Source organism: Paramormyrops kingsleyae, chromosome 12 (genome assembly GCF_048594095.1).
Source record: "Paramormyrops kingsleyae isolate MSU_618 chromosome 12, PKINGS_0.4, whole genome shotgun sequence".
Taxonomy (NCBI): domain Eukaryota; kingdom Metazoa; phylum Chordata; class Actinopteri; order Osteoglossiformes; family Mormyridae; genus Paramormyrops; species Paramormyrops kingsleyae.
In genome coordinates, this window is record NC_132808.1 from 8480638 (window position 1) to 8490465 (window position 9828).

The 9828-nt window shown below is 48.7% G+C and overlaps 1 protein-coding gene across 4 annotated transcripts in view; it reads left to right on the forward strand.

The window, feature by feature from the left end:
• exoc6b (exocyst complex component 6B) overlaps positions 1-9828 on the forward strand; it is an 81371-nt gene that overhangs the window by 19470 nt on the left and 52073 nt on the right. For all 4 annotated transcript variants that reach the window (XM_023838134.2, XM_023838135.2, XM_023838136.2 and 1 more), the window contains exons 2-6: positions 25-190; positions 328-375; positions 1003-1093; positions 1249-1294; positions 3167-3371. In XM_023838134.2, coding sequence (XP_023693902.1) covers positions 25-190; positions 328-375; positions 1003-1093; positions 1249-1294; positions 3167-3371 — 556 coding nt within the window. The remainder of the gene's footprint in view (positions 1-24; positions 191-327; positions 376-1002; positions 1094-1248; positions 1295-3166; positions 3372-9828) is intronic.

Genomic DNA, 9828 nt, shown 5'->3' on the forward strand with positions numbered 1-9828 from the left:
CCGTGATCTGTCCTTCTGTGACAGATCAGTGTATGATGGACAGGAACATGGCCTTTTTATGGACAAGCTGGAGGGTCGGATTCGCAACCATGACCGCGAGATCGAGAAGATGTGCAACCACCACTTCCAGGGCTTCGTGGACTCCATCACGGAGCTGCTCAAAGTGCGCGGCGAGGCCCAGAAGCTCAAGGTGGGTCAGCGGCAGAGGCCTGCAGAAAGCAGGGAGGTTCGAGGGGCAGAAGGTGGAGAGTGACCTCGCTGATACACGGATTGGTAAAGCTGTGTCAGTGTGGGTTGTGTTTCTGAACGGTCTGCTTCTCATCTCAGAGTCAGGTGACTGACACCAACAGGAGGGTCCAGGATGATGGGAAGGAGGTAAGACCTGTCACCCTCCTTGGGGATAATTTATAACCATCTTTTGAATTTCATAATTAAGACCTTTATTGAGCTGCAGCATGGTAGTCATGCAACACATGCACATTCTGCATATGAGTTTATGTATTGGGAGAAGGATGGATTGATTATTTTGCATGTAAAACTATTTAGATAAAAAAAGGTTACATGACCATCCATAGCATAAAACATTATCCATAGCAGCCTTCAGCAGAAATGGAAGCTACAACTGGATCGACTGAAAATGTATTTGAATGCAAACACATCTAATCACACTATACAAAATGAAGGTTCTCGAGTGACCTGTGAGAGAGTGAGCAAATACACCAAGGAATACGGGCAAAGATTATACCAAGCTGACCTGATGGAGACCGTCCCAAATGGTATTTCCCACCAGGTTTTCAGTTCATCGACCTCTTTGAAGGCATTTTAATTCATAAAGCTGTGCTCGGCACTTCAGAAAAAAATCCTGGCCCGATGTAGATAAAAGCAATATATCTGGCTCACTCTGCCCGTACTTTATGGACTTTGAAGACACAGGGTAATATTTCAATCCTGAATTGAGTTTTCAAAGGACAGACTTTTGATTACTTTTCCATATGCCTACAGCTCTTGACCGCGATGGACGAGTTGCGGCAATGTCGCCTTCAGCAGAGGAACATCGCCACCACCATTGACAAACTGGCCCACTGTCTGCCCAGTACGTCTCTTACACATTGCATTGTTCTGAAATGCTGGCTGAGGCTTTTCTGTAAAGATCAGCATTAATTGCTTGATTTTAGAGCCAGCCCTTGTGCTGCAGGAGTCCAGGATTGGCAGAAACATTGTAACATTGAGGCTGTTTTTGGCTTTCAGTGCTGGAGATGTACAGCAAACTACAGGAGCAGATGAGGGCCAAAAGGTACCAGTTTGAATTTTTTTTGTGCCATTTTGTCAAGGTGTGTGTGTGTGTGTGTGTGTGTGTGTGGTTGGGGGGGGGGGGGCTTTAAATATCATCCTGTTTGATTTTGTTGCCCAGCCAATGCATTTTGCAGAAATTCATAATTCATAATTTGTGTAGCAGTGATTTCACTGTTAATACTGTTAATACCTAATTTCTCTAGGGACTGGTTGCTAATGCATAATGAGGATCCTCGACTGGAGTGTTCATATCCTGTTTGCATGACTACCTCTAGGTGGCAGCAGATGTCAGGTTTAGCCCGTTACTGAGAGGGAAGCTGCGCAGATAAAGGCAACATAGTGTGAAGTATGATGTATCTCACATCAGTTGGGTTCTTGTGCCGGAAGCCACAGATCCGTCCATCTTCAGCTGGGCTGTTACAGCTTTCCAAGGTGCAGAGGTGTTGCCCGTTTCATGGGGAAATGATGAGGGGGTAGCGCAGGGAAAGGGGGCCATGATGTGAAAGAGAATTTAGGGTAGGGGTACTCGGTTGACGGTCTCTCGACGAACCACCCCCGGTGGGGAAAATCCACCGAGGTGACCCCACTCCTCGCTAGAACTTACGGAGGAAGCTTTGGCATTGTGGTCTAGAGCTTTCTCCAGATGATTGGCCAAGCGGTGCAGGCTGTACCTGGCCCTGGATCAGAAGGGTAGCTGGTACTCCTCGGCGAGGCCACTCAGTGCTTCTTTAAATGCTTCGCCACCCCCAGAACATGCAGAAACATGCAGGCCGACTGCACTCTGGAAATTCTGCAAAGCCAATACTCCATCCAGAGCCCCTTGTCCCACGCGGCGTGGCGCGTCTGGGCCCATATTTCATCCCGGCCTGTCAGCTCGATTAGATGCTAGCCTCTCCACCACCACCGACACGCGGTCACCGATCCAGAACTTGAAATTTATTCACAGCAGGAATCCTAATGGTTTCAGCAGCAAACTTTTTTTTTTTTAATTTTTAAAATTATTTTTCTTTGTATCACCCCCCTCATTACCTCGCTTTCTTTGGACGGGGAAGATCGCAGTCGTAGAGAGGAGTCCATCGCAAGCAGCCTGGGGACCTACAAGCTCTTTTAATAGAAGTTTAGTTTCTGCTCCGTCGCAGTCGCCGATTGGCCCGGGATGCCGCTCTTTTCCACCTTGGCTTAACCCTTCCATTGCTGCTGCTTAGCTTTGCCTGCCGTTCCCTGTTGGGACCTTTGCGGCTGTATTGGGTGCCAGGGGGCTGTCCCTGGTTTGCCCATCCCCTGGCCTGGCCACCAGGGGGCGTGTCTGCTTCAGCCTGCTAACATCCTTGACCCGTCTTGTAAACAGCTTCTGCGTCTCACTCGTCTGTCCCCACTGTGACCTGAAGATGTGCTTCGCCAGGCCTGTAAATCACTTGCAGTCTCTTTTTTTTTTTTTTTCTTTTTTCTAAAGATTTATCTGTTTCCCTTCTTGTGGCGCCCCTTGTTTTATTTATTTATTTGCTTTTGGCTCTCGCCGCTGTCAGGATGGAGGTAACGAGCAGGTCCGCCAGTTCTGGTGGAGTCGGATCAGGTTGTGTAATAGGTCTGGTGTTCGACAGCACGGACGGAAGCCCAGCTTCCCCCCCCCCGAGGCGTCCTTCAGTGAGCCTCCATGATGGGAGGTCACCCTGTACTGGTGGGAATTAGGAACCTCCAAAAAAAAACTGCCTTTTTCTGTTTCTGCCTCCAGATCTCTTCATGTATGCATTGGGTTGCTTGGTTCAGTGGTATAATTGACCTACAGGTCAATTCATTCGCTTATGTTCCTTGAACATCTACTCCTACAAAGATGTGCACTGTACAGAGAGTGTCCCCTTACTGCCCCCTACAGGTACTACCCGGCATTACGTACCCTGGAGCAACTCGAGCTCTCCTGCCTGCCCCAGGCTGGCCAGTACCGGTTCTGTGGCATCATGGCGGAGAACATACCGCTGCTACGTACCCAGATACGCGACGTCTCCATGTCCGACCTTAAGGACTTCCTGGAGAGCATCCGCAAGCACTCGGAGAAGATCGGCGAGACAGCCATGAAACAGGTGAGGGCCCAGGAGGGGGCCTGCTGGCCAGCCAGTGCCGATGATGTCACCAGACTTGAGATTCGGTGTTCATCTGCACGTCCGTGACTCTCTTTAGAGGTCACAGTCTGCACGTGACTTTGAGAGGTCGTCCCCGGTGCGCCTCCTAACCAGGGGCCTCTCTGATTGGTTCGTTCGGCGTGGATCTTGGCCGCACGTGTTCCGCTGAGCCGAGACTCGTGGTCCTGCTGGGTGAACTGCTGGGGCATTTTGAGGGGGGGTGGGGTGGGGGGGGGCTTCCTTCTGCTGGCAGTGCCCAGGCATGTCTCCTTCAGAGGTTCAGCCAGAGTGTAGCAGTAATTACTGGAGGAGCAGTCGGGACGGTATGCGCCTCCTCTCCTCTGCTCTCCCTCCAAGCCCCTGCAGGCTCAGCGACAATCTGCTCTGAGTTTTACAGCGTTCAGAGCACGTGTAGCACTGCCAATGCACCACTGCTTATTTTTTGTTTCCTTTGCTATAGCAGAAAGCTTCATCCAAAGAGCAGAAAGTTCGAGCAGCTTCTGCGATTTTTTAAAATTTTTTTTCCCCAGTTAGTTAACCGGAGGACCTGTGTGCTGCATTTAGATATGCAACAGAAACGGGTCTGCAGACGTTTAAATCTCAGTTTCGCTACTTTAACCATGTGTCAAAAACGAGCGCTTTTACGTGCCTGTCCGCGAGCGGCGCCCCCTTTGGGTGGTGCTTGCGCCCTGCGGTACGCAGACAGAAGGGAACGACGGGGGGGATGCGGGGGAAAAGTGAAACGCTGATGGCGTGGGCTCCTGCCTGGCTAACCCCCTCATCCCGCGAGGGGCCGGCGGGGTAACATCCCCGAGCATTTGAAAGCGTTTTGTTTTGTGATGGAATGTCTGGCAGAATTTTGTTTACTGCTGATTAGGACAAGATGCGGCGAGCGGGCTTGGAGGGACTCACCCGCGACCATCAAAGGCAGATTCTTCCAGGGCACCCGCCTGAACGAGCATGTGTGCTCGGGGCTCCGCTGGCCTCCAGCAGCGTCCTGAGTGGGCCGTTCACCTACAGGGTTTGAGGTCCGGGACTGGTTGTGTTCTCGAACCCCGCTTCACCTGTCCCGATTTGTGCCAGCCTGTCTTGTAATAATCCCAGAAACCTGCAGTCCAAATGCTCCACTAATGGACCAACTCTTCCATGGCCTGTGAGAGTCTCTGTATGATTCTTTCTTTAGAAGGAGGAACCAATGAAGGTTTGGCTCCGTTTTGTTCCCCTTCCTCCATGATCACCTGTGACTATAGTCCTCACCTCCTCCGTATTATATTAATAAGTAAAAATATGGTAAGTTACTCAGGCCCTCCAGCAGATGTCTGTATCCAATAAGTTTCGAACAGCTGGGATTTGAACGGGCGAATGTACGATTCCACATGTCTGACTGTCGCAGCCTTTCAGCCAGGCCCGGATTTTCCTGATTAAGTTCAGACGGGCATGGAGGTATTACGGGATGATTTCCCAGCATGCTTGGCGTCTCCCTCCCTTTCAGCTGTACTTATAGCTCCTGGCCTTTTTTCTTGGTCTGTTTTTGTTTGTTTTTAATTTCGGTTTTAATTCTTTTCGTGATTCCACCAGCGGCGTGCAGCCGAACATCCCGACCTTTCATGTGTGGTGCTGGCAGGTTTGTGCCGCACAGAAAGCCTGCATTCATTACGGCGACGTGGATTCCGAGGGCGGCCCATTGGTCATGCGGTCGTGGCGGGCCCCGCCGCTCTACGGGAGAAGAGCCCAAGGCGACGGGGGGGAGGCACCCCCCCCCGCTCTACCCTCCCCTCCCCTCCTGCTTCTAATGACAAACAGGGGCTCTTGTCACGGAGCTGTTACCACTCTCCATAGACAAACGGAATTCGTTTTTGGTGTGTGACTGGTGGGTGGGTGGGGTCCCCATCCCATATCGCCGTAGTTCTGGAGCCAGTGTGCAGCTCATGCCTGACGGAGGTCTGAATCTGGAGGCTCCTCTGCTCGTCCGATACCCAGACTCCATGGCCCCCTAAAACAGGATTCCTAGCTGGTATCTCTGTTGGTTCTACTGATGGTTACTTATCCAGAGGCAGGTTATCAGAGTTTCAAGACTTGTCAAATTCGGACGACCTGTCCAAGGTTCTTCGAAACTCTCTGCCACAAGATTCCAAAACAAGACTCTAACATGAGACCAAGAGAATCCCGCTCCTCTTACGTCTCTGTATGTTGTCCCTCTGTTAAGCTTGTGCTCACAGTAGTAGAATGCAGGAGGGTCGTGAATTCTTCATTAACGTATCCATGTTGATGTGCTCTGACGCCAACTTTTTTGGTGTAAAACTGTGGGACTTTGCTGTAAATATTTCCCCTTTTTCTGCTGTCAGTGCTGGCTGTGCCGGCCCTGGCTCATGCTGAAACCGATATTCTTACCCCAGGTAATCTACACGGTTCATTAGTAATAGATAAAAGGGGATTTTTTTCAAGACATATCACCTCTATATCTCTTCGTTTTTGTAGCTTTATGACATGATTTTTCTTTCCAATGCACTTTTGAAAGTGAACCACTAACTACAATTGTAATATTAAATCAGATAAAAAGAATGGGGCTCAAGCAGCCTTGTATTCCCTTTCCTGCCTGTAGGTGGCAGCAGAACACACTGCTCAGAGTCCTATCCTCTGATCTCTCCAACTAAAGCGGAATGTTGGCTTGGAAATCAACCACGGTTTAAACCAAAGTAACCTCTGACAAAGTGGTTCTCAAACATTTGCTCACCAGGGTCACTGTGTGTGCATGTGCGTGTGCGTGTGTGTCTGTCATATATATATATTACATTATGGGGACCAAATGTCCCCACAATATGTTAAAAAATATTTTGACATTGTGGGGACCATTTTTTCGGTCCCCACAAGGGGAAACTCAATCTTATAATAATTTGTGACTGCAATCAAAAAACTAAAAATGTCAAAAGTCTTGTATTTAGTTTGGTTACTTATGGTTAAGGTTAGGGCTGGGCAGAGGTTGAGGTTGTCATAGATGGGATCAGGGATATACCCATAGAAATGAATGGAGAGTCCCCATAAAGATATGAAAACAAACATATGTCTGCTGTGCTGTGCTGTGCTGTGCTGTGCTGTGCTGTGCGTGTGTGTTTGCCAGTGGTGGGAGTGTGCATAATTTGTAATATTGGTGGTGTGCTTTATTAATGTGGGTGTGTGTCCCCGCTTGCACATGTTGCATAGACGTGTTGTGAGCTTGTGCCTGTTCTCCTGTGAAGTCAGTTATGCTTGTATATAGAATTTTAAAAACTTTCTGTGGACAAATTGTCCCCTGCTAATGTTCTTCAAATGTCTTCCATGATTTACCAGCTGTTCTGTTTTTCTCTTCTTATTTTTAAGTTTTGGGAAACACATTTACAAAGATTAATCATTAAGGCAATAGTTAATCCTCAGTATTAAACAGCTGCCTCTAATGTTTTAGCCAAAATGGCTAATGGCTCTGCCTTGTTGAGCCTTTCTCTTGTTTTGCTAATGCACAAAAAGGACTGGGACGTTTTTAATTACGCATCCAGTTGAAGTTCAAATGAGAGCTGAACATAAGCATAATTAATGGTGTGGCAAGAGATGATGTAGAGCAGAGTTTCCCTAGTCCTTGGTCCTGGTAGCTATGGAAACCAAAGCCTACATTGTGAAGATTTCTCCACTTCTGAGAGAAAATTGCATGGTTGCTTCGTGAGGTAAGATCAGTGACTCCGCATGGATCTGGTTTGGCTCCCTAGTCCTGCTGCAAAACAAACTCTGCTGGAGGCTGAAGTGGTGATCAGGTGACTGTCCCGCGTTTTTGGCGTCGTCTGTGAAGGCCGATACTCCTTTGGATGTGAGAACATGTATGTGTCTGAGAGAGAAAGAGAGAGAGAGAGAGAGAGAAGCAGACCATGAAGAAGCCATAGAAGTCAGCAGTTCAACTTTTTCTCCATCTTTCATGGCCGCTTATCCTGTGACGGGCGGCGGTGGGCTTTGGGTTCTGTCACAGAAAGCACAGGGCCTGAGCCTGGGAGGCACCCTGGATGGGATGTCTGTCTATCACAGGGCCCACACTCAGACTCGCACAAGCTCACACTACGGGCAATTTCGTGTCTTTTTGGCTGCCTGGTTGTTTTTGAATTGCGGGAAACAGCCGATGAACCCGCCTGAATCTGGGGAGAACGTGCAAACTCCACACACAGCAAGGGGGAAGGAATTTGAACCCACAACCCTGGAGGTGAGCTGTAGACACAACGTTCCTCCGGTATTAAAACAGCAGTTTCGCGTCTCAGCCGGTCATGTGCAGTAATTGAAGTTTGGGTCCTTCATTTGCTTGTTTTAAAAGCTGGATGGTGCTGTTGTCGCCCAGTGTGTTTCCAGGGAAACACTGGCCACGTTGTTCACTGTACCTGCCCCTTGCCTGGCTGTTGCGCCCAATGCCAAAGGGGCCAGACTACTAATCGCTGGAGACTTTCAGTCTAGCGGTTTGCCTGTCCAACAGCCTTCCAGTCAAGAGCACTTCCCATCCGGGGAGAAATTAGATGAAATCGTTCGTATGTGAGAGCGTTTGACTTCCGCTAACAAACGAATAGAAAATAAATGGGTGATGGAATCTGGTGTGGTGATAATGGCTCCGTTGTGCAAGCTGGGGTGGGGGTGTACTGGCAGACAGAGAGGGCGGGACTGTGCTGGAGCCCTACGCTCCCTCTCCTACCTCTCCTCATTTCTCCTTCATCTTTCCCTCTGCTTTTTTAATTCTTTTTTCTCTTCTTGTTCACTCCATTCTTTTATTTCTCTTTCCTCTCTTCCTCCTCCTGCATCTCATTCCCTCACCCTTTCTCATTCTGCTTATCAAATCATCTTCCTCCTTTCTTTCTGTCCCTCATCGCCCCCCCCCCCCCCCCTTGTCTTTTCCGTGTCTCCCATTTCTCTCCCTCTTTCTGCAGTGCCTCAGGGATACAGAGGTACAGTTTCCATCAGACCTCTGCAGTCCCAACAGTCAAGCTTGCTGAGATTAATGAGAAACACATTGGATTCCCTGTGAAGTACGGAGGAATGATTTGCTAATATCCAGTTACTGGATGCACACACACAGACGCACACACTCACAAACACACAAGCCGTATATAGGGACCAGCCAGGTATGTAGTCTGCAGGGCAGATGGTGGCATGGTTATAGACTCTTATAGATGTTACTGAAGAGCAACATGGCCCTACTTTTGATGTGCTTTTAGGGCACAATAATATGGCACCTTATTCTTCAGTGTCATGCTCGGTTTTGGCAGCATCTGTGAACGTTGCATCTCGGAAGGTTGTTTGGACGTTGCTGGTCTGCGGAGAGCGGCCTCGTGTGTCTGCCAGACTTGTATCCCGGGAGGACGTAGCTAGGTAAGAAAGGCCATTGGGTATAAAAGAAAAACAGATGAGGAACATAACGGAGAAATGATAGTACAGAAGATTACCTCCAGAAGTTCAAGGAAAGGTTTAGGAAGGTTACGTTCAGCAGGAGATGAGACGTGGGACGGGGAGAGTCTGTGGGGCCGCAGATCGGTGCACCTATAGTTAAAATGGCAACGGCTGATTCTTCTCTGTCGGTTTTTAAAAAACCACAGCGCCCAGTAACTGATTCAGTCAGCAATGGGAGGAATGCTTTATTAGTAATGTTAGTAATAGTATTAATTTTACTGTATGTGTGTTAGTAATAATTAATTATGATTAATATCCCTGAGGTTCTTAACCCAGTGGTCCACAAGAATGTTCATGACATGATGTCATTGCCCCAGCACTCCTTCATTTGGACCCTCAGCCTTCTGAGTTTGTCCTCCGTGCGTCACCAGGATCTTAGAGCGGTGGTCCACACAGCACCCGTTTCGAGTAAGTTTACAGGCTCTTGGATTTTCCCAAAGAAACAAAACCGGCAGGAAACAATAACGACTCTCCAGTGGAGAACCTCTTGGGAGTTGTGTGAAGGACAGTTAGGACAAGAATCCAGTCTGCTTTTCTACTCCTCAACATCTCTACCTGCTTCAAGCCCCAAAAAGCCCATACTGGTACTGCCCTCTGCCCTTTGCCCTCTGCCCTCTGCCGCTCCCACTGAGGAACGGCAATGTTGCAACCTGTTGGCCGCATCATCTCCCCCCTCAACATTGAGGTTTAGCCTCTCAGTGTTAAACCCCACATCTTACTCAGGAAGCTCCTCTGTTCTTTTGACTTGTCCATGTTGACTTCTTCCTAACGACTCTCACGCCAGCTGCAGGGAGGCATGTCTCTTAGAGATGACCAGAGCTCTCCTGAGGCACGGAGATGTGGTGTGAGGTCCATAGTAAGAGATCATTCCACCATTAGTTTCGCTTTTGTGCCTCCTTTTGTTGAGTTTCCCATTCTTTTAAATGGCTGAAATTAAAATGCAATGCACACAATATCTTTGTTTGGCTTT